At 48.6% G+C, this 27,409-nt stretch overlaps 1 protein-coding gene across 1 annotated transcript in view; it reads left to right on the top strand.

Moving 5' to 3' along the window:
• The window catches only part of KCNK13 (potassium two pore domain channel subfamily K member 13), a 107,288-nt gene extending 81,445 nt beyond the window's left edge, over positions 1 to 25,843 (top strand). Inside the window, exon 2 of the mRNA XM_070378366.1 lies at positions 24,227 to 25,843. Within this exon, the coding sequence (XP_070234467.1) occupies positions 24,227 to 25,086 (860 nt within the window). The 3' untranslated portion in view covers positions 25,087 to 25,843. The remainder of the gene's footprint in view (positions 1 to 24,226) is intronic.
• Positions 25,844 to 27,409: the final 1,566 nt, after the last annotated feature.

Genomic DNA, 27,409 nt, shown 5'->3' with positions numbered 1-27,409 from the left:
TCTCTCTGTTGTTCCTACACCAACCACTCTCTTTTGCCTTCACGAAGAAAGTCATCCAGAAGATTCGAAAGCAGAAAGAGAGAGCTGATTTTTTAAGTTGACGATTAAACTTTAAAAGTTGGGGTATCTGTTATGTGCTGAGCTCACAGTCTTGGAATGGGCAAGAGTTCATCAACAGCTGACACAGTGAGGTCCGGGCGGGAGCAAAGCAGGAAGGCATTTGGCAATGGCCTTGAAGGATGGAGATGCATGTTTTGGTTTTGTTTGGGGGTTTTCTTGCAGAGCAGAGGGGGAAGCCCATAACAAAACTAGAAATAAAACTACCATAGGATTCAGCAATTCCACACCTGGGTACATAATCCAAAGAAAATGAAAACACTAATTTGAAAAGATACATATACCCCCCTCCCCCACCACGTTCAAAGCAGCGTATGTAAGTGTCCGTCAACAGAGGTGTGGATAAGGAAAATATGGTATATATACACCATGGAATATTACTTTAAAAGAGAATGAAATGTTGCCATATGCAGCAACATGGACGGACTTGAAGGGTATTACAGTTAGTGAGGAAAGTCAGAGAAAGACAAATACTGTGTGATATCACATATGTGGAATCCAAAAAATAAAGCAAACGGATGAATATAACAAAAAAGCAGACTCAAATACAAAGAGCAGACTAATGGTTACCAGTGGGATGCGGGAGGGGGGAGGGGCAAAACAGGATGGGGATTAAGAGGTACAAACTAACACGTCTGAAATAAGCTACATGGGTATACTGTACAACACAGGGAATGCAGCCAATATTTTATAATAATTTAATTTTGAATGGAGTATAGTTTATGGAAGTGTTGAATCATTATGTTGTACACCTGAAACTAATATAATTTTGTCAATCAACAATGCATCAGTAAAAACGATAAAACAGAGAGCAAAAAGTTACATATGGTGGAGGGAAAGGCCTCATCCACATCATCTGCAAAAGTTAAGGGACAGAATTCGGTGCCGTAAGATTTGTGATGGATTCTTATGAGGAAGTTGCAAAATTCTACTAAGGCTTATTTTTAAAGACTTCTAGAGATACAGTGTGTTCCTGGTGGGAAAAGTTTTTTTTAGTAAGATGTCATTTCTCTACAAATGAATCTCTAAACATAAGGCAATCTAATCAAAATCCAAGTATTTTTTCTGGAGCTTAACCAAATAATTCTAAAACACATCAGGGAAATTTTGCATGAAGTTAGCTGTGCGTTTTTGAAAAGAAAAAAGGAAAAGAATAAGGGAGAAGGAAGAGGGAAAAGTCATCAAGGATATTAAAAAAAAAGAATTATTTGGGTGGGGTACCAGTCTCAGCATAGACAGATCAATGGAACAGACTGTGGAATCAAAATACAAATTTAAGAATGTTGCCTCTGGTAAGAGTGACATTTCAAGAGAGTGGAAAAACAATGGACTACTTAAAAATAGGCTCTTCTTGACATGAAAGAGCCTACACATGTGACAAAATTGTGTAGAACTAAATACACAATGTTAATATCCTGGTCATGATATTATACTGTAATTTTGTAAAATATTAGCAAAAAACTTGGTAAAGTATAAGCACATTCTGTATTCTTATGATTGCTTATCAGTTTGCAATTATCTCAACAAAAACGTTAACTAAAAATAGTGCTGAGAAAAACAAACTAGTACTTTTTAAAACATTAGATCCTTACAGTTAAGAAGAATGAATTATCAAATTTTAAAATTCAAACTGTAAGTGAATTACCAGTATATGGGGTAAGGAAGGACTTTTCTCTCCGTAACTCCTGAAGTGAAAAGCCACAAAAGAAGATTAATGGAAAAAGAAAAAAAAAAGATTGATGGAAGTTGATGGATTTTTCTACATTTTCTACATAAAAATTAAAGTTTGGCATAGCAACAAAAAATGATCTAAAAATAAAAGACATAAATTAGGAAAACTATTTCTATATATGTAAAAGATGATGAGTTAGTATCTTAGAAATCTCTGAAGAGCTCTCACAAATCAATAAGAAAAACGGTAGCTACCCTTACTGGACAATGGACTGGATGTGCATAGGAATTCACAAGAGACACAAGAAGCTGATGAACTTGTGAAGAAATTTAGGCAATGAAGCAGAAACGGGTGGAGAAGAAAGTATAAACTCTGGAAGAAATATGGCTGAGGGAAGCTGAAGGTGATATCTTATTTGTCCTGTGCTTAGTCGCTCAGTCGTGTGCGACTCCTTGTGACCCCATGGACTGTAGCCCGCCAGGCTCCTCTGTCCATGGGATTCTCCAGGCAAGAATCCTGGAGTGGGTTGCCACGCCCTCCTCCAGGGGATCTTCCCACCCAGGGATCGAACCCAGGTCTCCCGCATTGCTGGAGGATACTTTACCATTTGAGCCATCCATATCTTACTTATTTACCGATATCTTATTTACTAATCACAGTTAGCTCAGCACCTGGCACAGAGTACACGCTCAGGAGACGTTTGTCGAATGGATGAGTAAGTGGGGAGAACACAGGTGACCCGTCAAGGAGAAGGGGCTCTTTAGATGCACGAGGGAAAGAAGAGGAAGGTAGAAGTATGGAACTTTAACTCGACTGCAGAGCCTGTTTTGCCAGTAAAAGCGGAAGTGATGTCATGGAAAGAAAACCCCTCTGCGTCGGTTTCCGGAGGCCTCCCTTGAAAGCACACTCGGTAGGAGCGTCCCGGAGATACAGTGTAGGGTTTGAACCGCTCTCTTCAAGGCCTTGTGTCTAGTGAACAGCTGCTCACTCATCTCCCCAGCCCCCAGTGGGTGACCAGTAGCTTTGCCCTTTTCCAGCCCCATGATTTTGCGGTCAAATCTGACACCGCTCAGCATAAGCAGCGTCGTTGACAGATGCACGCCAGGTGCAGGGTGCACCCGGATTCTGGTTTGCACTGGGCTCCTCAGACTTGTTCTCTGACTTTTAAGTTCACATTTCCATTTTTGAAGGTAACTTACTGAAGACCCTTGCGTTTGGGTTCATAGCCTGAGTTCACCGGAAATGTTTGTCTTCGGGGTTTCTTCCTTCAGTGGAAAAATGAGTGAATCAGGCCTTTCTTTCCCCTGACTAGCTGAAAGGCCATTCTGCTACTCTGTATCTTCCAGACAGCCCCTCTGGCAGCTCTTACACTGACTCCGTTTGTGCCCAAACATCACTGTGTTCCCTGAGACTGGTTGTCTACTGGCTTTGGGCAAAAGAAAGTCATATTGCTTTCTGAAACTAATAATACCAAAAATTAAATATTCTTAAGAAAAGGCCCCAACAGAGCTCCCTCAATGAACAGTTTATTACAGAGCAGTATGACTCATTTAGGTAAAGCCTGGAAGGGGCCTCTTCAAAGAATGAGGTTTGAGTCTCTAAGGACTCTTTTAAAGAAATGGGAGGGAAAAGAGGGAAGAAGAAACGAGGGAGAACGGGAAAGAAAACCTTGATTTTTCTGCAGGGAGCTTTGATTCCTGGAGCTACTTTTCATTGAAAGGGTGAGGATGTCTGCCAAATGTTTCTAGGACATTCTGGGTAATGATGGGTAGGTATTGGTAGAGTAGTAACATTCTGCCTTAGCTCAGGCTGCTGTAACGAGTACCATGGACGGGGTGACTAATGAGCAACTGAAGTCTCCTCTCTCCCAGTTCTCGAGGCTGCTTGGCTTCTGAGTGACGGCCCTCTGAGGGATTTCACACTGCTGTCTTCTCCTTGTCTCCGTACCGGGTGGAAAGTCGAGAAGAAACTAGCTCTCGCTGGTGAATCTCAAAAAGGCGAGAATCCCATGAGGGCTCATGGAGAATCTCATGAGGGCTCCACCCTCATGACCTCATCCAAACCTATTCACTTCCCAAGGGTCCCACCTCCTGATGCATTGCTTTGAGGGGATGTGGTTTCAACATATACGTTTGGAGAGGACAGAAACCCTTAGTCCATAATGGAGGAAATTTCATGAGTTTATAGGGAATAAATACAGAGTGGGGAAAAGCGTGTGATGTTATAAATGACATATATTTCTTTAGTCTTACATGATTCTGTTGTTTAGCTTGTGTGGGGCATGCTTCCTTCATTCTCGTTACATCATGCTGCTGCTGCTGCTAAGTCACTTCAGTCGTGTCCGACTCTGTGCAACCCCGTAGACGGCAGCCCACCAGGCTCCCCCATCCCTGGGATTCTCCAGGCAAGAACACTGGGGTGGGTTGCCATTTCCTTCTCCAATGCATGAAAGTGAAAAGTGAAAGTGAAGTTGCTCAGACATGTCCGACTCTTTGCGACCCCATGGACTGCAGCCTACCAGGCTCCTCCGCCCATGGGATTTTCCAGGCAAGAGTACTGGAGTGGGGTGCCATCGCCTTCTCCGTAAAAGGTGAGAGAGACAGCAATACTCTCCAGGTCTTTGACTTTCACCCTAGATTTCCAGAAGCACTAGGATCCTGTAAAGGAGCTCAGAGGCTGCTGCTCTGGAAAGAGGGAGGTGGCGAGAAGGTGGGCTGGAAGCCACCCAGGTTGCACAGAACAGGTGGGCACCACTGTTGGGTACAGCAGCTACCGCCGCTCCTTGCAGCCGTCTCATCAGCAGCAAGAAATTCACAAAGGCAGGTGGGTTTGCTTGTGCTTTATCTAATAAGGGCTTTCCAGGTGGCTCAGTGGGAAAGAATCTGCCTGCCAATGTAGGAGACGCAGGAGATGCAGGTCAGATCCCTGGATCGGGAAGAACCCCTAGAGGAGGAAATGGCAACACACTCCAGTATTCTTGCTTAAAGAATCCCATGGACAGAAGAGTCTAGTGGGCTACGATCCATGGGCTCTCAAAGAGCTGGATACAACCGAGAACTGAGCACACACATGGTTACACACACGTGCACACACATGCACGCGTGCACACACACACGTTTTCATAATGCCTCAAAACGTCTTGCAGCCAGATCCCCTCACTCATGTTGAAGAAAAACACCTTCCATCAGTCACCACCTGTGTTGCGCTAACATTCTACTTAATTGAGCCGTTTCTTAAAGTCTGGGGGAGGGCAGTTTTGTTCACAAGAGAACGTAATTATAGGTGCTGGCTTCTAAGGGGGTAGTTTCAGGATTTCAAAGTTACGAAGCCCTGGAATTGGGACATCTACTTGAGATAAGTAAATTCAATGACTTTCCCTTTGAAAATGAGGGTAAAATCAGAAATAATGATAGCATTTATTCCTACTGTCACACTAGCTAAAGGTTTGTGAGGAGAAAGGGAGCTTGAGACAGCATTAAACACAGAACTGATGCCCCCAGGACTCCGTGGATCTCTCAGGAAAATGAAATTTGTAAAATTCCTCTTTGGGAGCTGACATAGTCTGATTCCCATGAGGCCAATTTTGTTACCTTCTGAGGACAAAACCAGCCAGTGCATCCTAAAGGAGATCAGCCCTGGGTGTTCATTGGAAGGACTGATGTTGAGGCTGAAACTCCAATACTTTGGCCTTTGGCGAAGAGTTGACTCATTGGAAAAGACCCTGATGCTGGGAGGGATTGGGGGCAGGAGGAGAAGGGGACGACAGAGGATGGGATGGCTGGATGGCATCACCGACTCGATGGACATGGGTTTGGGTGGACTCTGGGAGTTGCGGATGGACAGGAAGGCCTGGCGTGCTGCGGTTCACGGGGTCGAGAAGAGTCGGACACGACTGATCGACTGAACTGGACTGAGGACAAAACTCACTGTGACTTAAAAGTAATGAAATGATGTGAAGAGTCCTTTTTTTGGTCACATCCCTGTTTTCTGCTTTTATAGTCAGGACATCAGTCATTTATTTTTGACTTATGAAATACTTATTGCTAAAGAGTGTAGAAACGTCCCTTAGTTTAGAGTTACCTGGAGAATAGTTTGGTCTTTACTACACATAATATCATAATCTTTCGTCAAGCCTGCTTTACTGTTACTGAGATGAGAAAGGAGTCATAATCCTAAAAATAGCACATTCTACAAATGTCCTTAACTTTAGGAAGGACGCCTAACTTTGGAGTCCACAAGCGTACCTATCACAGGTGGACACTGAGAATACCTTTGGCCTGCTTGGTGCATTATGAGACACTTTAAATCAGCTGTGATGTCTTTGTGGTTGAGGAATGTTACCAACAGGGAGGCGATAGGTTCACCCACCCGACTGGTAGGAGAGCTGTGGATACCTAAGGTGAGCTCACCCCAGAATCCTGGGACTGTCGAATACAACAGAAGGAGCTAATGAGCTCAGATTCACGCCCTGCCTTCTTGAATCACAGCATATTTGAACTTGAAGTTCCTTAGAGTACATCTGGGCCATCCTACCCCCATTTACCAAAGGGGCAACCAGAACGAGGTGTGGCCGTCACACCCTTAGGGCATTCATAGTCTGCACTAGAACCCAGCCTCTAACTGGTGTGCTGAGCGGCTTTCAGCAGCTTTCCTAGCCTCTGGGGACTTAGATTTCTCCTGTGTCAGGAGAGTGAGAGTGCAGGTCGCTCAGTCACATCTGTCTCTTTGCAACCCCATGAACTATACAGTTCATGGACTTCTCCAGGCCAGAATCCTGGAGTGGGTAGCTTTGCCCTTCTCCAGGGGATCTTCCCAACCCAGGGATTGAACCCAGGTTTCCCGCACTGCAGGCAGATTCTTTACCAGCTGAGCCACCAGGGAAGCCCGAGAACACTGGAGTGGGTAGCCTATCCCTTCTCCAGCGGATCTCCCCGGCCCAGGAATTGAACCGGGGTCTCCTGCATTGTAGGTGGATTCTTTACTTGGGGGGGGGATGATATTCCTACTTCTCAAGGGTGGATGAGGATTGAAGCACTTTCCTGTAAAGCGCTCAGCACCGTGCTGGCTCACAGTGTAAAGCGCCAGCCTCCGTCTCATCCTCACTGGACCCTGTTCGGCGCGCCTCAGGGAGCTGGAGGGAACAGTCAAGTAGCCTTGTGCGTAAGGACCCAGAGAGCTTTAACACTAAGGCAGCAGGTCGTAGAACGGAGGAGGAAATTCCTAAAGCCGACCTACGTCCGTTGTTTTTCTCATCACTAGATCGCGCATTCGTCAATGACATCGCTGTAAACAATGCAGTTACCGACTTCCTAAAGGCCAAGAGCTGTCTCAGTCCTCTCTTGGTCTGTGACATTGCTGAGCAAGCCTGTCTTCAATGGAAAGCCAGAACAGTGGTTCTCCTGCTTGAGGGTAACTGATGATACGGGCAGGAGACTGGGCCCAGCCCCAGAGACACGCTCCACTGGGCAAGGCTCAGGGTCTGCACCTAACAGGCTCCCAGGCGGTTTTGGTGCCAGGGGGTCAGGTACACAGGTGAGGAGCGCTGCCTGGAACACGACTGCGTGTGTGTGTGTGTGTGCACAGTCGTTCAGTCGTGTCCAACTCTTTACAACCCCAGGGACTATATATAGCCTGCCAGGCTCCTCTGTCCGTGGGATTTTCCAGCCACGAATACTGGAGAGGGTTGCCGTTTCCTCCTCCAGGGTATCTCCCAACCCAGGTATCAAACCCACATCTCCCGCGTCTCTGGCACTGGCAGGCGGGTTCTCTACTGCTGAGCCCCTGAGAAGCCCCAGGTCTGCTCCTTCACTGAAGTGAGCCTGCCCGGCGCTCAGCAGAGGCCCGTCGAGAAAGCTGACTCAGGACCAGTGCCCACCTCAGCCCTCGCTCACACTCCTCACGTCCCTCCCCTCAGCCCTGCGATAATCCAAAACCACTTACAAAAACTAAATCGTGCACAGCATCCACCAGGGGATGGCCTGGCTGGGAGGTGCCCCTTCCATGCTTCATTTCCTTAGTCAGTGTAAGTGACGCACGCAGTAAAAAGTCCTTGAATATTTTAGAAAACATTTCAATCCAAAGAAGTGGAGCAGCTCCACCATGGCTGCAGCTGCTACGGCCCCACCGTTAACCCAGGGCTTCCAAGAGAGCTCATTTTGATACCACGTGCCACCTGAAGGGGGTTCCGTGTTGTGTATTAATAGACGAAAGAAACGGGGCTGCCTTTGCCTCTAGGCTTCCCTCATGGTTCAGCTGGTAGAGAACCCGCCTGCAATACAGGAGACCCAGGCTTGATTCCTGGGTCCGGAAGATCCCCTGGAGAAGGGAAAGGCTACCCACTCCAGTATTCTTGGGCTTCCCTGGGGCTCAGCTGGTGAAGAATCCACCTGCAATGTGGGAGACCTGGGTTCGACCCCTGGGTTGGGAAGATCCCCTGGAGAAGGGCAAGGCTACCCACTCCAGGATTCTGGCCTGGAGAGTTCCATGGACTGTGTAGTCCATGGGGTCGCAAACAGTCTGACAAGACTGAGTGACTTTCACTTTCACTTTTGCCTCTAGGACCCCAGAAGTATTAACCCTTCACTGGGATTTTTGGGGGGTAAATGCGGTGAGAGGGGGGGGCTTGCTTTCGAACCTTCCCAGGCAGACATGCCCGCTGTCTCCAGCCCCCGCCCCGTGCTCTGACCGCAGCGGGTGGCGTTTTCTAAGCGGCACCACGGTGCGTTTATCACAGTCACTGTGGTGCTGGTTTAAACGCGGGTTTTCTGGCCTCATCGGACCTCCTGAGTCAGAATCTCTGGGTGAGGCCTGGAAATCCTCAGTTTTTAAGCAGCTCCTCAGGGAGTTTTCGTGAGTACTCGACTTCAAAGCTTCTGTCCTGGGTGACTGTAGTTCCCTTCTACTTTATTCACTTCTCGGTGAATTTTCACCCTGTAAATGAAGGCGTGCTCAGACCTTCCATTCTTCCTGGAGCTTGACGGAAGGCTTCCGCCCGTCTTTCGTGTCAGGCAGGGGCTCAGGGAGGCGTCTGCTCCACCTGATAAGCGCAGGTTTCCTCCTCGTGTGTTGTCTCCAGCGCTTCACCTTCTGGATCGGGTTGGATGCTCCTGGGCGGCAGAAACTGTCTCTAACTACCCCATGCCTCTGCGCTTAGCACAGCGTTTTGTCGCCATTTGATCGCGAAGTCGTATCCCGCTTTTTGCAACACCATAGCCTGCAGCACGCCAGGCTCCCCTGTCCCTCACCATCTCTCGGAGTTTGTTCAAACTCGTGTCCATTGAGCTGGTGATGCCATCCAACCATCTCATCCTCTGTCGCCCCCTTCAATCTTTCCCAGCATCAGGGTCTCTTCCAATGAGTCAGCTCTTCGCATCAGGTGGCCAAAGTACTGGAGCTTCCGCTGAGGCTGTGCTGAGCAGCCATAATTTATTCCACATACAGGAGCCACAGGGGACAATGCCAGACCAGGAAGGAAAACTCAGAGAAGCCAGAGAAAGCGAGTTCTGTGTCCCATCGTCCCTTCTTGGTCATTTTCTAGTAGTTGGTTGTAAAGCAAGAACCAAGCCAAAGGAGAGACGGTCTTAGCTAGACTTTAGGAACTGCAGGGGCTGCCTTCTCAGTCTATAAGGAGGACCCGGGTGACCACAAACATGGGGACGTGTGAAACCCCACGGAGCCAAAGAGACTTGTTTGGCAGAAGAATTCCTCTTGCAGAACTCAGCGAACAGCCTTTGGGACAGGAAAGGAGTGGCTTTGAAGGGTCTGGAAAGTCTTCATAGAGGGCTTTGAGTGGTCCTCTTGCCGCTTGCCTGAGTGCAGGGCTGACTCAGGGGGAGGTGAATGGAAGTCATTTCTCTCCTACGTGCTGTGCCAGCATTTGGTACCCAGCCACAGCTTCCCGTTAGAGGGTTCAGACTGGCTTGTCAAATAAAAATCCTGGCCAGGGTGTTAACGGTAGCCGTTTCTGGTATGATTATATTTTCTGAGTGGCCATTTATCGTGAAACACCTCACTATAAACAGGTAAGAGTGGGTTGTGTAAGTTAGCCTCAGTTCACACCCTCGAGGCGGTTAGTCGTCAAATAGCAGTGTCTCTCCTGGAGTCCGTTCTCGAGAGGTGGCTGCTTGGCACTATGAATATTGTCAGGAAAGGCTGCGCCAGGGGGAATCCTGGGTAGCATGGGGAATGTTAGAAGCGATTCGCCATTGGAGAAGTGAGTGCTGGGCATGATACAAGGGTGGCCAAACAGAGTGCGTAGATGCCAGCGCCTCGTGCGAATGAGTGCACCAAGCAAGCCTCGCGTGCTTTCAGCAGCCCTGGAGGCCTGGAGCCTCATTATTTCTGTCCCCTGGAAGTCAACAAGCAAAGAGGGAAAGGACGGAATAATTAAACAGGTCCTCAAGAGGGTGTCCAAGTGACCACGAAGTGTATGAAAAGCTGCTCAACTTTGTAGACATCAAGGAGGTGCCATTTAAATCACTGTGTACCCACCAGCATGGTTATACTGGCAAGACTGTGAGGAACCGGAACTCTCAAACATTGGTGTGGGCAGCGTGAGTCAGCACTTCACTCTGCTGACCATATACACGTCCTGTGAGTCAGCAGTCCCCCTCCTAAGTAAGTATATGTGAGAGACATGGGTGGTGTGTGCACCAGAAGACATGAACCAGAATGTCTGTAGAAACACTGTTCGTAACAACCCAAACTGGAGACAACCGACCCACCATCGCCCTCAGCGCATGTCTGTTCCTTAACGTCAAAAAGATTCAACAACTTGCTTCATTAACGGGTGGACTTTCTATTAAATTCCAAATCCCTTGCAGGCCTCCTCTTGAAGTTCCTGGGAGTCCCCTGAAAAAATTGCAAGTCCCAAAGAGAAGACATTTCATTATCTATGTAGCAAACCACCCCAAAGTATTAACAGCAGCTTAAACAACTTGGGACGTTTCTCACAATTGTGTGGCTCTGTGGGCTCAGCTGCTGGTTGTTTGGCTCCACGAGGTATCAGCTGGTGTAACTCACGCACGGCACTCAGCTGGGAGCGTGACTGCGGCTGAAGGTCCTGGAGGCTTCACTCGCATCTGCGCGGGCTGGGATGGCTGAGGCCAGGCCTCCTTCTGCAGCTAAGGGGTCACGCTTCCTACACGGTGGCTCAGAGGTCCGGGGAGGGAAAGACAAAGTTTGGGGGCTTCTTGCCATTTAAGCCTGGAACTGCTGCAGCCTCCCTTCTACCGTGTTCTGTTGATCAGAGCAGGTCTCTAGGTCGCCCAGGGTTCTCGGGAAAGGAAGGAGGCTTCCTCCCCTCGAGCGCTTGCAGGCCTGGGAGCAGTCTGTTCAAAATGGCCTTTGGAACAACCGACCCAGGCAACAAGGGTAGGGCAGGGCTCAGGCCAGGCCTCACTCAGAAGGTTGCCTGGGCAGTGGCCTCGGTTTCCTCGCCTGTAACCACAGCTTGGGTGTGAAAGCTGTGGAGCCCCTAAGCTCTAACAGTTGTGGTTCCAAGGTCTGTGTAGAGACAGTGCGCCTAGTGAGGTTTCCATCATTGGAACCCCCTCCCCACCCCACCCAAGAACAATCCCCGGGGTCTGCTCTTGCCTCCTTTTCCCATCCCAACTGAATGGTCCCTTCAATTGAAGGGTCTTTTGAAATTGAAGGGTCTTTTGGGAAAAAAAAAATCCACAAACTCCTTTCATCCCACACAAAGAGGCATTTCTGAATCAAAGAAAGATTATGAAGACATTTATTCAAGTCAAAGTTTGATTTCTTAGTGTAATGAGATAAACCAAGAGGAATGCTTCTTCCGGGCAGGTGTTTACATGCAATCTGAAGAAATGTCCCAGAATATTTTCAAAATATTTTAACATATTTTTTTCAGTTTAAAAGTAATTAAAGATTAAAAAAAAAAAAAAAAAAAAAACCCATGGCCTGCCACACTGGGTACTGTAGGCTTAAAAAAAAAGTGATGAAAGATAGAAAACATTAAGAAGCAATTACATCACCCACGCCATCACCACCTAAAATGACCTGATTAAGACTTTGTCTCTTTCTGTTTGTTTTTTCTCTGTATTGGCAGACATTGTTGGTTCTGGGGCCCATCCCTTTTTCGGGGATGCTGGTAAACCCTAACCAGTCTGAGAAGAAATCCACGCCTTCCGTAGGTAACTAGTTTGAGAAGCGGGCTTGTGACTTGTTGCTGCTTGTTGCTGGTATACGATGGAAATTTTGCCATGGGGCTTCTGGAAAGGCTTCTCTGCTCTGATAAGATGTAAGCAAGGCAGGAACAAAACACGTGTCGACTCTGGACACGGGTGTGTGAGGGGGTCACTCCTGAAGCTGCTGGCATGGGTGGCTAGCCAACATGCTGATGGAGCCAAAGTCAGAAAAGGTGAAGTGATCGGGCTCATAGATCATGTTCCAAAGCCACCTAATTAACTGTTCCTGGAGCTGCCCTGTCTCCAAATGCCATGTTCTATGAGATAATACATCCCCTTCGTGTTTAAGCCACCCTTTTTTACGATTGTTGCTGCTGCTGCTACTGCTGCTAAGTCGCTTCAGTCGTGTCTGACTCTGCGACCCCATAGATGGCAGCCCACCAGGCTCCCCCGTCCCTGGGATTCTCCAGGCAAGAACACTGGAGTGGGTTGCCATTTCCTTCTCCAATGCATGAAAGTGAAAAGTGAAAGTGAAGTCGCTCAGTCGTGTCCAACTCCTAGCGACCCCATGGACTGCAGCCTACCAGGCTCCTCCGTCCATGGGAATTTCCAGGCAAGAGTACTGGAGTGGGGTGCCGTAACCCTAACCCTACTGGCATCCAAAAACACCTTAACTGCTACAATACAGAGAACTGCATAAGTACATTTTGTGAGGTTCACTCTTTCATCCAACAAATAATCAATGAAGGTGATCCAGACTAGAGTCTTTCTGTAGACACATCTTGGCTCTGCTTTTTTCCATTTAACATTTTCTCTAGTTGTTAAAAATTCTTTGTATGTGTAATTTTTAAATTTTTTATTTATTTTTTAATTGAAAGGTAGTAGCTTTACAGAATTTTGTTTTTTCTGTTAAACCTCAACACGAATCAGCCATAGGTGTCCATGTAATTTTTAAATTGAGGTATAGTTGATATACAATATAAGCTGCAGGTGTACGATATAGTGATGCACACTTTTTATAGGTTATACTCCATTTATAGTCATAGGATATTGCCTATATTCCCTGTGTATGTATCCTTCTAGCTTATTTTGTACATAATGTATATGTATATCATATATATGGACTTTTTAAATTTTTATTTTATTGAAGGACAGTTGTCTGTGATGTGTTAATTTCTGCTGCATAGCGTAGCGATTCAGTTACAAATATGTGGGTATGCATTCTCTTCATATTTTCCATCATGGTCTACTACAGGGTGTTGAGCGGTCTCCTGTGCTGTGCGGCAGGACTCTTGTTGGGTGCTGAGCGGTCTCCTGTGCTGTGCGGTAGGGCTCTTGTTGGGTGTTGCGCAGTCTCCTGTGCTGTGCGGCAGGACTCTTGTCGCCGCACTCTGCATATACCACTTGGTGTCTGCTGACCCCACACTCACTCCATCCCTCCCACACCCTCCCCTTGACAGCCAGCAGTCTATTCCCTATGAGTCTGCTTGTTTCATAGATAAACTCGTGCGCGTCACGTTTCAGGTTTCACATATAAGTGGTGTCGCGTGCTCTTTGCCTTTCTCTTTCTCTTCCTGATTCTCTTCACTTAGTATGACCATCTCTGGATCTATCCGTGTTGCTGCAGATAACATTATGTCATTCTTCTTGATGGCTGAGTGGTTTCCCACTATTTATATAGGCCGCGTCTTCTTTATCCACTCGTCTGTTGAGGGGCGTTTGGCTGTGAACTGTGGACAGCGCTGCCGTGAACACAGGCGTGCGGGCATCTTTTCAGATCACAGTTTGCCCAGATACTTGCCCAGGAGTGGGACCGCTGGCCCACACGCCAGCTGTTTTCAGTTTCCTGAGGAACCTCTGTTGTTCTCGTGTGTCTGTTGGCCATCCGTATGTTTTCTTTGGAAGAATGTCCATTTATTTCTTCTGCCCATGTTTCACCTGGATTTTTTTTTATTATTGAATTGTATGAGCTGTTTGTACATTTTGGAAACTAAGCCCTTGCTGGTCACATCATTGGTGATATTTCCTCTTAGTCTGTAGATGGTCGTTTCATTTGGCTCAGTTAGAATCTGCCTGAAATACAGGAGACCTGGGTTCGATCCCTGGGTTGGGAAGATCCCCTAGAGAAGGGAAAGGCTACTCACTCCAGTATTCTGGCCTGGAGAATCCCGTGGACGCTATAGTCCATGGGGTCTCAAAGAGTCGGACACGACTGAGCGACTTTCACTTCACTTTGCTGTGCAAAGCCTTGTAAATTTGATTAGGTCCCATTTGTTTATTTTTGCTTTTATTTTTATTGCCTTGGGAGACAGACCTAAGAAAACATTGCTACGATTTATGTCAGAGAATGTTTTCCTGTTTCCTCTTTTAGGAGCTTTATGGTGTCGTGTCTCGTATTTAAATCTTAAGCCGTTCTGAGTTTACTTTTGTGTGTGGTGTGACAATGTTCTAGCTTCCCTGGTTTACACGCGGCTGTCGAGTTTCCTAGCGCCACTTGCTGAAGAAGCTGTATTTTCCCCATTGTGTGTTCTCGCCTCATTTGCCGACAATTACTTGGCCGTAGGTGGGTGGCTTTGTGTCTGGCGTTCTGCTCTGCTCGGCTGGTCCACAGGTCTGTTTTTGTGCAAGGACCCCTCTGCTTGATCGCTGGAGCTTTGCGGTGTTGTCTGAAGTCTGGAAGGATGTTGCAGCCTGCTTCTTTCTTTTTCCTCAGGACTGCTTTGGCGATTCTCGGTCTTTTGTGGTTTCATATAGATTTTAGAATTACTTGTTTTAGTTCTGTTGTGTGTATGTAATTCTAACAGCTTCATCTTAGCGGCTACTTTTACTTGGTTGCAGCCCTATTACCTGCCATTTAGGTTGCTAAAGATTTTCACTGTTAAAAGTAAAGACAGGGTGACATCAGTGTACATAATTAGTCACATTTCTGATAGTTTTGAAGAATATTCCTTAAAAATTATAAATAAAAAGATATAAATATTTTTAAGATGTCCGATACATATTCTCAAATTGCTTTCTAGACAATGCATGCTCATTTGTAGGTCTCTGCACAGTGTTTGAGATTTGCTACTGCATCTGAGGGCACTCTCATAATACACATTTTTCCCCAAATGTTTCTAGAAAAAATTATGATGAAAATCTACAGGACACATTTGATCAACAACTCAGTGGCATAAAAAAAGAAAAATGGGAAGGGAGACTGTGAACAAAGGAAAGAGACCTAACAGGTATACTGCGTGGACTGTTAGGATCCTGATTCGTACCGGTGATCTGCGCAGTTTCGAGAGACTGGAGTATGGACTGGGTGTTACTTAGTGTTGTGGAACTGGTGTTAATCTAGTTAGGTGTGATAATGACATAGTGGTTACATCGGGAAAATAAGGTGCTTGTCAGTTACAGATGCATCATTATTAATGGATGAGATGGCATGCTGTCTAGGGTTTATCAATACTTTAAAAAGCTCCAGCAAGTAAAGGGGGTGGGGTGGGATAGGAGAAACATGATTGGCAAGATGTTGACAGCTGCCAAAACCAGGAAACACGAGTTTATTGTTGTGTTCTCTCTAGCTTTGTGTATACTTGAAAAGTATAACATGAAACTTTTCGATTTTTCACCCTAATTAAGTTTTTGAGAGAATATTTAGACAGTATGTGCTCAAGGGGCAGGAGACGGCAGGTCTTGCTCTGTCCTCGTGGTCCAGGTGAGGGGTTCTGTGGGGGTGGCGGGCCCCTGGCCAGGCCTGCCACTTCCTTCCAGACCCCAAGGACACACCCAGGATCAGGAGCCACCCTGAGGTTGCAATCACATCGGAAACAGATCTGGAGTAGTCAAGGGGGCCAGACGGAAGCAGACCACCAGGTGAGCCCCGCCTCGGCCTCCAGACCACACTGTGCCCGCGACCCCCAGTCAGCTGGGCCGTGCGCTCCCAGACTCGGGGGCTGGACACAAGCCCCGTGACCTCAGACCTGAAGCTCAGGGACGCATACACTGGAAAGCACCCCCTCTGACAATCACCGTCGTGCGTGTGTGAAACACGAGGGGACCAAATGCGTGGGCGCAACAGGCCTTTAACACCGACTGAACGGCAGCGCGTGTTGGGAGGGGCACGTACGTTCCGCGTTGTGCGTCTGAGTCAGTGAGGACGGCGGCGTCGGCGTCTGACGTCGGCCGCTCCCCGGCCGTGCAGTCAGGTGGGAGGTCACGGGCCTGGAGACGAGACAGGCCTCGGGTCTAACTTGGCTTCACCGCTGGGAGCGGCGTGGGGATGAGGAGTCAGTGAACCGGGCAGACAGCATGCTTCTGATAACGCCTGTGCCCTTTTCCCCACCGAGGAGGACCCTGAGGCTTATTATTTCCAATCCAAGGCGTTCGTAATGCCCAGTAATAGGGGGCTCAAAAAAGGGGAGACTTTCTATGAAAAAGCCTGCCTTATTAGCTGACACACTTTTGAGCTCTGAGAGAAGTCCGAGCTATGGAAACACCTCTAACTGCAACCACCGGGAAGCGGTCTCCGGTTGCTTCTGTGAACACCACTGCTTGTACCGTCTTCTGTTATTTTTGCTGATTAAAAAGAGGGCAGTGATCATGAAAATTCGGTAGGTAATCAACAGTCATGAATTATCCCTTCTTTCATAAAGTTGAATGTTTTAAAACCAGCCAAACAAGAAAGAATCTGGAGATTTTAAATTCCTGGAACAATCAACAGGAATAAAGATGATGTGGTGTGTATTACTCAGCCATAAAAAGGAATGAGAAAGGAATGCCATTTGCAGAGATGTGGATGGACCTAGAGATTGTCATAGAGACTGAAGTCAGTCAGAAAGAGAAAAATATATCGTCACTTATTTGTGGAATCTATAAAAAATGGTATGCGTGCATGCCAGTCATGTCCAACTCTTTGCAACCCCCATGAACTGTCTACAGAATTTTCCAGGGAAGAATATTGGAATGAGTTGCAATTTTCTACTCCAGGGGCTCTTTCCCACCCAGGGATCGAACCCATGTGTCTCGCATTGGCAGGTGGATTCTTTACCACTGAGCCTGGGAAGCCCAGAAAAATAGTGTAGATGAAGTTATTTGCAAAGCAGAAATAGTCTCAGATGTAGAGAACAAACCTGGTTAGCACGGTGGGAGGTGACACATGTGAAAATAGAGAGCTAATGGGAGCCTGCTGGACAGCACAGGGATGAGACCCAGCGGCCTGCGGTGACCTGAATGGGAAGCAACTCTGACAAGGAGAGGGTGTGGGTATACGTGTAGATGAGCCACTTTGCTGAACAGAAGGAAATAGCCCAGTATTGGAAAACAGCTGTACTTCAATCCTCAATCAATCTGTCAGTCTCTGGAACATGTCATAGCATCACTAGGAGTCTCACTCATTAGAAAAACATCAGCTTATCAAGCATGTCAGCTGCCTTCAGCACTGTCCCCCTATGTATCACGGGCATTTGTCCCAAGGAAGGCTGCATCCGGGGCCCTGAAGCCAGGGCAGGACCATCATGCTTTGCTACAGCCCTGGCCTCACCCTGCCTTGATTTGTGGAGGCAGTTTATCTGTCCCAGTCTGGATGCCGGGCTCCCAGAAGGAGGACCCCGTCCAGGCCATCCTGGTGTGGCCCAGGCGCCTGGCGCCAGGTCCCGAAGCTGACAGCCGCGCAGTGAGTTATTGCTCTTGCCTTTGCTGGTCGTGGTTCAGTCGCTCAGCCGTGTCCGGCTCTTTGAACCCCGTGGACTGCAGCACGCCAGGTCGGGAGCTACATTCACTCCCTTTGCTCTGCTCACCAAGAGGAGAATCATTGAGTCCTCTTTGCGTCAGGAAGGAAGGCTTTTCAATACTAACATATTGTCAGCAGCACTGGGTCCCCACTGCCATGCAGAGTTTTCTCTACTCACGGTGGGTCGGGGATCCCTCTCGTTGCCATGTGCAGACTTCTCACCGCAGTGGCGTCTCGGGCTGTGGAACTCAGGCTCAGGGCCCGTGGGCCCCCGTGGCTGTGGTGTGGGGGCTTTGGTGTTGTGTGTGTGGGCTTTGGTGGTTATGGTGTGTGGGCTTTGGTGTTGTGGTGTGTGGGCTTTGGTGTTGTGGTGTGTGGGCTTTGGTGTTGTGGTGTGTGTGGGTTTTGGTGGCTGTGGTGTGTGGGCTTTGGTGGTTATAGTGTGTGGGTTTTGGTGGCTGTGGTGTGTGGGCTTTGGTGTTGTGGTGTGTGGGCCCTGGTGGTTGTGGTGTGTGGGCCCAGTCATTGGGGCACATGGGCCCTACCGCCCTGTGACGTGTGGGATCTTCTTGGGCCAGGGATCGAACTGGTGTCCTTTGCATTGCAAGATGGATTCTTAACTACTGGACCATCAGGAAGTGAAGCCGCTCGGTTGTGTCCAACTCTTTGCGAGCCCTGGACTGTAGCACCAGGCTCCTCTGTCCATGGAACTCTCCAGGCAAGAATCCTGGAGTGGGTTGCCATTTCCTTCTCCAGGGGGTCTTCCCGACCAGGGATGGAACTCAGGTCTCCCGCATTGTGGGCAGACGCTTTACTGTCTGAGACCCCAGGGAAGCCCCTGGAACACCAGGGCAGCCCAGAAAGGATGATTCACTACAAGAAAACGGCCCTCTTGAACCCTGCATTACACAAGTAAGTTCTCCTCTGATCATTGGCAAGTGTTTCCTCTCGCCCCTCTGTGTATACAGCTGCTGCTGTTTCTGGGCTATGCCCATTTCAGTGACTTTACCCAGTTTCTGGAATGTTGTTGGGTCAATAAATGGCCCCAGATAAACACTGCTCCTTTTTCCTGCGTGTTGCCTCAGTTCTGTTTCAGTGAAGAGAGCCGAAGTACCCTGCTAGCTTTACAGCCTTGGGTAAGGACTCCAGGTTTCCTTTTTACATCGTCTTCATGCAGGGACATGCAGAAGCTTTACTGGCTTCAGGAATTCACTGAGCCGGAGGAGGTGCCCCTGCGCCCCTAGATCAGGAACCAGTCACTCAACACTTCGCCAACCCCGCTGTGTTCCTGGACTAGGTAGAAAAAACCACCGCTCTCAGTTCAGTCTGTAAACTCAGTATTTTCTTAATCCTCCGCTACTTCAGCCGCCTCATTTCAACTCGAGCTTGGGGATAAGAACTAAAGATACTAACAAAGACAAGACAACAAAGACAGAATTCCTTACATCAAACGAGGATATCTAATAATGAAGCCTACATTGCCAAGAGTCACTGAGCACCTTTAAGTTTCAAAACAAGAGTTCCAGAGAAGAGATGATGGTCTGACATTCTACCACTAAGGACCAGAATTATACCTGCCAGCAGAATTATCCCCAGTCCCTTGTTCCTTCCTTACCAGGTCATCCTGCTCCTTCCACTCCATGCCATCCAGCTAAAAAGCTAAGATGTGGTGTCTTCCTCCAGCCTCTTGGAGGAATTAATTATATGCTAAGGAGTAGCTCATGCTATTAATGTCCTGTAATGTGGTTTAGGACTTCCCTGGTGGCTCAGGCGGTAAAGAATCTGCCTGCAGTGCAGGAGACAGGGGTTCTAGCCTTGGGTCAAGAAGATCCCTGTAGAAAGAAATGGCAACCCACTCCAGTTTTCTTGCCTGGAGAATCCCATGGACAGAGGAGCCTGGCGGACTACAGTCCATGGGGTCACACAGAGTCAGATACAATTGAATGACTAACAAGCTGAGAAAGGATAGTTGAATTTAATTGGAAAACTAAATAGTAACTCTATTCCTTTCCAAGGCAAACCATTCAATAGCACAGTAATCCAAGCCTGTGCCCCAACCAGCAATGCTGAAGAAGCTGAAGTTGAACAGTTCTATGAAGACCTACAAGACCTTTTAGAACTAACACCCCCAAAAGATGTCCTTTTCATTATAGGGGACTAGAATGCAAAAGTAGGAAGTCAAGAAACACCTGGGGTAACAGGCAAATTTGGCCTTGGAATACGGAATGAAGCAGGGCAAAGGCTAATAGAGTTTTGCCAAGAGAACACACTGATCATAGCAAACACCCTCTTCCAACAACACAAAAGAAGACTCTACGCATAGACATCACCAGATGGTCAACACCGAAATCAGATTGATTATATTCCTTGCAGCCAAAGATGGAGAAGCTCTATACAGTCAGCAAAAACAAGACCAGGAGCTGACTGTGGCTCAGATCATAAACTCCTTATTGCCAAATTCAGACTTAAATTGAAGAAAATAGGGAAAATCACTAGACCATTCAGGTATGACCTAAATCAAACCTCTTATGATTATACAGTGGAAGTGAGAAATAGATTTAAGGGACTAGATCTGATAGATAGAGTGCCTAATGAACTATGGACTGAGGTTCGTGACACTGTACAGGAGACAGGGATCAAGACCATCCCCAAGAAAAAGAAATGCAAAAAAGCAAAATGGCTGTCTGGGGAGGCCTTACAAATAGCTGTGAAAAGAAGAGAAGTGAAAAGCAAAGGAGAAAAGGAAAGATATAAACATCTGAATGCAGAGTTCCAAAGAATAGCAAGGAGAGATAAGAAAGCCTTCTTCAGTGATCAATGCAAAGAAATAGAGGAAAACAACAGAATGGGAAAGACTCGAGATCTCTTCAAGAAAATTAGATACCAAGGGAACATTTCATGCAAAGATGGGCTTGATAAAGGACAGAAATGGTATGGGCCTAACAGAAGCAGAAGATATTAAGAAGAGGTGGCAAGAATACATAGAAGAACTGTACAAAAAAGATCTTCATGACCCAGATAATCATGATGGTGTGATCACTCACCTAGAGCCAGACATCCTGGAATGTGAAGTCAAGTGGGCCTTAGAAAGAATCACTACGAACAAAGCTAGTGGAGGTGATGGAATTCCAGTTGAGCTATTTCAAATCCTGAAAGACGATGCTGTGAAAGTGCTGCACTCAATATGCCAGCAAATTTGGAAAACTCAGCAGTGGCTGCAGGACTGGAAAAGGTCAGTTTTCATTCTAATCCCAAAGAAAGGCAATGCCAAAGAATACTCAAACTACCACACAATTGCAGTCATCTCACACGCTAGTAAAGTAATGCTCAAAATTCTCCAAGCCAGGCTTCAGCAATACGTGAACCATGAACTTCCAGATGTTCAAGCTGGTTTTAGAAAAGGCAGAGAACCAGAGATCAAAATGCCAACATCTGCTGGATCATGGGAAAAGCAAGAGAGTTCCAGAAAAACATCTATTTCTGCTTTATTGACTATGCCAAAGCCTTTGACTGTGTGGATCACAATAAACTGTGGAAAATTCTGAAAGAGATGGGAATACCAGACCACCTGACCTGCCTCTTGAGAAACCTACATGCAGGTCAGGAAGCAACAGTTAGGACTGGACATGGAACAACAGACTGGTTCCAAATAGGAAAAGGAGTACATCAAGGCTGTATATTGTCACTCTGCTTATTTAACTTCTATGCAGAGTACATCATGAGAAACACTGGACTGGAAGAAGCACAAGCTGGAATCAAGATTGCCGGGAGAAATATCAATAACCTCAGATATGCAGCTGACACCACCCTTATGGCAGAAAGTGAAGAAGAACTAAAGAGCCTCTTGATGAAAGTGAAAGAGGAGAGTGAAAAAGTTGGCCTAAAGCTCAGCATTCAGAAAACGAAGATCATGGCATCTTGTCCCATCACTTTATGGAAAATAGATGGGGAAACAGTGGAAACAGTGTCAGACTTTGTTTTTTGGGGCTCCAAAATCACTGCAGATGGTGATTGCAGCCATGAAATTAAAAGACACTTACTCCTTGGAAGGAAAGTTATGACTGACCTAGATAGCATATTAAAAAGCAGAGACATTACTTTGCCAACAAAGGTCCGTCTAGTCAAGGCTATGGTTTTTCCAGTGGTCATGTATGGATGTGAGAGTTGGACTGTGAAGAAAGCTGAGCGCCAAAGAACTGATGCTTTTGAACTGTGGTGTTGGAGAAGACTCTTGAGAGTCCCTTGGACTGCAAGGAGATCCAACCAGTCCATTCTAAAGGAGATCGGCCCTGGGTGTTCTTTGGAAGGAATGATGCTAAAGCTGAAACTCCAATACTTTGGCCACTTCATGCGAAGAGTTGACTCATTGGAAAAGACTCTGATGCTGGGAGGGATTGGGGGCAGGAGGAGAAGGGGTCAACATGGATGAGATGATTGGATGGCATCACCGACTCAATGGACATGGGTTTGAGTAAACTCCAGGAGCTGGTGATGGACAGGGAGGCCTGGAGTGCTGCGATTCATGGGGTTGCAAATAGTCGACACGACTGAGCGACTGAACTGAACTGAACTGCAACATTAACACGGTGTGCGCATCCGGGTGTTGGGGAAAGGCGGCCCTCTGGCGCCCCCTCAGGGAGCAGCAGTTACAATCTCAGGAGCTCACGGACAGGTCGGATCTGACTCCGTCGGTGGATACGCTGGGGGCCCCACCGGCTCAGCCACAGCAACAAAGCAAAGCGTTTGTTTGCCGATAGCAGGCTGTTACCAGGAAAGAGGATTGTGGGCGAATCCAAGAGATCCCGGCGATGGGGCCCCAGCTAGGAGACAGGACCTGATTATGCAAACAGCGAGGTTTGATTTGAATTTTAAAAACGGAACCCAGGGAGGCATGCTGAGGACTTACTTTTCAAATGATGTGTTTGTTTTTTTTTTTCAAAAGGACTTTGATGCCTGTCCCCTCAGACAAATAAGATCCCTTAGGTTTACTGAATCAGTTACTTGGAAGGAATTTGTGTCCCTCAGGGTGGGCTGAAGCTTAGCGCCCCTGAGTGGCAAGTGCTGAGTGTCTTCCTCTTTCGTTTCTCCTTTTTCTTAGTGGTGTCCACTGTCCTACAATTGGTATTCTTAATTACATGTCTGTGTGTGGGAGTAGAAAGGTCAAGAAGGTCACAATTGTGAACAGGAAGAGACAAAGGCAAGAGAGACTTTATCAAACTCTAACCACCAATCCCTCAGCACTCCCAGAACATGAGAATTTTGTTTAAAAGATGGGGAAATCTTGAGAAAAATGTTGATTTCCACATCTGCTGGCATGTGCTGTTTCTGTCTGAAGCATCACCAGCACCACACCCGAGTGTGCGCACACACGCACCTCCTTGCCTTGCCTGCCAGATTCTTCTTTAGCTTTCTGTTTAGACTTCACTTCCCAGACCCTAAATCTGAGAACGGTTTCCGTCTTAGCATTTCCCGTAGGACCCTATACATTCTCCAGCACAACGCCTATCACAGAATAAACACTTTACTACATGAGAGCTCCATGAAGGCAGGGACCAGATCTGCCTTTTCCCGCCATTCTAGTCCCAGTTCCTGGAATGGCAGCCAATAAGTGTTTGTAGAGTAAGTGAATTCCCATGAGTCTCTGTAAGACTTCTTTATAGAGCCTTTGTGTATCTCTCTGAATAATGTCTGTTCAGTCTGGTTGTTCGGGTTGTCTACTGTACAAGAACATCTAGCAGAATTGGGAGGGGGGCTGGAATGCAGTCCATGTTCTCACCACCAGGCCATTGTCACTGGCTTGGAGCCCACTTGGAGGAAGAGGTGTCTTTTTCTGATTGGCAGTGCCACACCATACCTGCTTTGAGCAGCCCAGCTCTGATCAACACTTCATGTCTTCAAAAGGAAGTGGGAATTCTCCCTCCCATTCCTAGAAAGGCTGGGACGGAGTGTTTTTAAGGGAACTGTTTCTTTAGGTCCTCTGAAGTGAAAGTCGCTCAGTCGTGTCCGACTCTTTGTGACCCCGTGGGCTATACAGTCCCTGGGATTCTCCAGGCCAAAACACCGGAGTGGGTAGCCCTTCTCTTCTCCAGGAGATCTTCCCGACCCAGGCATCGAGCCCAGGTCTCCCGCATTGCAGGCGGATTCTATACCAACTGAGCTATCAGGGAAGCCCCCTCATTAGCTTTTTCTTAAACCTGAAGTGAAGGGAAGTGAAAGTCTGACTCTTTGTAACCCCATGGACTTCTCCAGGCCAGAATACTGGAGTGGGTAGCCTTTCTTTTCTCCAGGGCATCTTCCCGACTCAGGGATGGAAGCGGGGTCTCCCGCATTGCAGGCGGATTCTTTACCAGCTGAGCCACCAGAGAAGCCCAAGAATATTGGCGTGGGGAGGCTATCCCTGCTCCCGGGGATCTTCTCCACCCAGGGATGGAACCCAGGTCTCCCGCATTGCAGGCAGATTCTCCACCAGCTGAGCCACCAGGGAAGCCCCACCGCCGGCCATCAAGGCCGAGACTCTGACCCCATTCGCGGCCAAGCCGGCCCTCACTCTCCTCCGATTTCTGTCTCCTGCAGGGTTTGGGATGGCCACTCCAGCGACAGTGGGCGGGAAGGTCTTCCTGATCGGCTACGGCCTCCTCGGGTGCTCCAGCACCCTCCTGTTCTTCAACCTCTTCCTGGAGCGCCTGATCACCGGCATCGCCCACGTCACGAGGTGGTGCGGCGCCCGGCGGCCAGGGAGGCGGGCGGGCCGGCGCGCGCGGAGCCCGGGGCGGGCGGCGGCGGCCGGGAAGCCGTCCGTGCGCGTCGTGCTGCTGGCGCTGGGCGCCGCCTCCCTGGCGCTGTGCTGCGGGGCCGCCGCCCTGTACGCGGCCGCCGAGGGCTGGGGCTACCTGGACGCGCTCTACTTCTGCTTCGTGGCCTTCAGCACCATCGGCTTCGGGGACCTGGTCAGCGGCCAGCAGGCGCGCTACGACGGCCAGGGCCTCTACCGCGTGGCCAACTTCGTCCTCCTGCTCTCGGGCGTCTGCTGCCTCTACTCGCTGTTCAACGTCGTGTCCATCCTCGTCCGGCAGGCGGTGAACTGGGCCCTGGGCCGGGCGGCCGGCGCGGGCTGCCGGCGGGGCCGGGGCCGCGGCGGGCCGCCCCGCAGGAACGCCGTGGGGCCGGGCCGCGTGCGCAGCGGGGCCCGCGGGGCCGCGGAGGCGGACGGCAGCTCGGGCGCGCGGCGCCTCTCGGGCGAGATGGTCTCCATGAAGGACCTGCTGGCGGCCAACAAGGCCTCCCTGGCCGCCCTCCAGAAGCAGCTGTCCGAAGCGGCCAGCGGCCGCCCGCGCCGGGCGAGCACGCCGCCTGCGGACGACGAGTTCTCCGGGGGCGTGGGCGCCTTCGCCGTCATGAACGGCAGGCTGGCGGAGACGAGCGCCGGCAGCTAGGAGCGCGGCGCCCCCGGGCGCCTCCTGGAGCTGCTCCTTCCCGCCTGGAGCCCCACTGGAAAGGTCTCTTCTTCTCCAGCAGGCTGCCCCGTCCCAGGGCTGCGGGACCGTGAAGCCTCGATGCCTCTCTCCTTACCTCCATCCTTCTTTAAGTCTAAATTCACTCTAGAAATGAACCACACAAGCAGTCAGTGCGTGGTCTCCTGACTCGTCTTGCTCCAGAATTTGAACCCAAGAGACAGACGGCTTACTTAAGCCTCGATTTCCTGCTGTTCCGTTCTTCATCTGGAAATACAGATCCTGAAGATGCGAGTTCTCCCCTGGAAGTCCGAACGACTGAGTTCACAGCCTCTCCGAGGCCTTTCAGCGAAGGCAGAACGCGACTGGGCTTTCTTTTTGCTGAGCTGCCTTCCGAGCGGATGTTTCTGGGGTGCTGCAGCTACGGAAATCACCTGTTCCTCCTTATGCCTGCTTCTCTGTTTTTGTTTTTCTGTTCTTTTATTTGTAAGATCTTGAGGCTTGACTGAGGTGCATGTGGACTTCAGCATGGTTAAGAAAATAAAATTCAGCTTCAGGCCTTTAAACCGCAGCAAGGTGATGGGGAGAGTCCGCTCTTGCCCCTGAAGACTGGAGCTTACCGTGTTCCTTTGAACGGTCCCAGAGACCACTGTATTTTTACCAGGGCTTGGGGCCCATTGCAGAGATAACGACTATTTATTAAAATTGAAATTTTAATAAAGCCTTATTTTATTAACAAAGCTTACATGAGTGCTCATTAAGGATATTGGGGTAGAGTGCTTCATTAAACAGGTACTTACTGCGCTCACAGAAAAAGGAAATAAGAAATTAACCTTTAGGGATTGTGAACATCATCTTGGATTCTTGGCTGGAGAAACATTCTAGACCGAATAATGAAACCTGGCTTTTCCTGTCTAATCCTCTTGGGTCCTGCCTCGTGGGACTGTAACAAGCCTGATGATATTACTTGGCATATTGTTAAAGCAGACCATGCTACGAAAGAGGGCTGTTGATCTTCATCAATGCAAAAGGTTTGGGGCATGAGAGCAGGGTTTATAAGCGATAGTTGCTGTTTTTTATAAGCTAAGAATGATGTCCACATGGCACTTTCAGAAATGAGGAGGAAAGATGGCCCCATAAAGAGGATAATGCAGAAAAGCCCTGCCTGGTGAAACTGAACTGTTGAGCAGAAAGCATCAGACTGGGAGGACCCTTAGGAACCATCTCATCCAACCTCCTTGCTTTTGACAGAAGGAGACAGAGGCCAGAAGGGATTGCCCCTCGTCTGGGCGCTCTGGCTGATGGTGAACAGCCGGGAGAAGCACCCTGGTCTCTGAAGAGGTCTGGGCTCTTGGCCCATGATCCACCCAGCCTCAGAACCCGCAACGGCTCCCTGTCCAGGCTGTTGACTTTTCTTCCATCTGGCAAACCCAAGTATTTCCTTTAAGATCCCAGGAGTGCTCTAGATCCAAAGTGTGATAAGCAGCAGCCCTAGGCTTTGAACTTAGGGCTCCTGAGGCTCCAAAAATCAGAGACCTTCAACCATTACTTTGTAATACAATTAAAGGGCGGCAGCCTGGAGTACTGCAAAACCCTTGTTAGGAGCCTCTGTCATAAACCCATTGCCCCGGGGGCTTTGCCCTGCAAGAGGCACTGTGGGGAAGTGAGGGGTGGGTGGAGCTGGGTCCCCATCCCTAGGGGCTTTCTTTTATTTTTAAAATTTTTATTTTATATTGGAGTATAGCCAATTAACAATATTGTGATCATTTCAGGTGGACAGCAAAGGGCCTCAGCCATACATGTACATGCGTCCATTCTCCCCCAGACTCCCCTCCCATCCAGGCTGTTTTGGGAAGAGAGGCAGGAATCTGTGCTGCACCAAAAAGTCCAAGCAGGGGGAGGACCGGAGGACTGCGGTGAGCGTGCCCCTGACGGCCGGGGAGGTGGCGGCTCTCTGAAACTGAGGGTGAGTCTGAAACGCTCCCAACATCCCCGCCTCTGCGCTCACAAGCTTCAGGTGACAGGTATCAACAGCACACGAGCACGGAGACCCTCTCTCAGAAGGGTGCAAGGAGAAAACCTAAACTTCAAGATCAAACTGACCTCGCCCCGGCTAATCAGGTTTCATCCTAAACACAAGGCACTGCTTCTGGACTGCGAGCCTGAGGAGCACCGAGGGTAACCATAGCAACGGCAACCTCAAAGCCAGCCCAAGTCCTAATAGAGTAATTCAAGCATTCACACCAAGCATTCATCAGGAGGAAAGGCATGCTCGTATCTAGGCATAAAAGCTCTGCCTCAGTCT

This window comes from Bos mutus, chromosome 10, assembly GCF_027580195.1.
Source record: "Bos mutus isolate GX-2022 chromosome 10, NWIPB_WYAK_1.1, whole genome shotgun sequence".
In the NCBI taxonomy this organism is placed as follows: Eukaryota; Metazoa; Chordata; class Mammalia; order Artiodactyla; family Bovidae; genus Bos; species Bos mutus.
The sequence above is the reverse complement of the archived record's forward strand: the minus strand, read 5'-3'. Positions and strand labels throughout refer to the sequence as shown.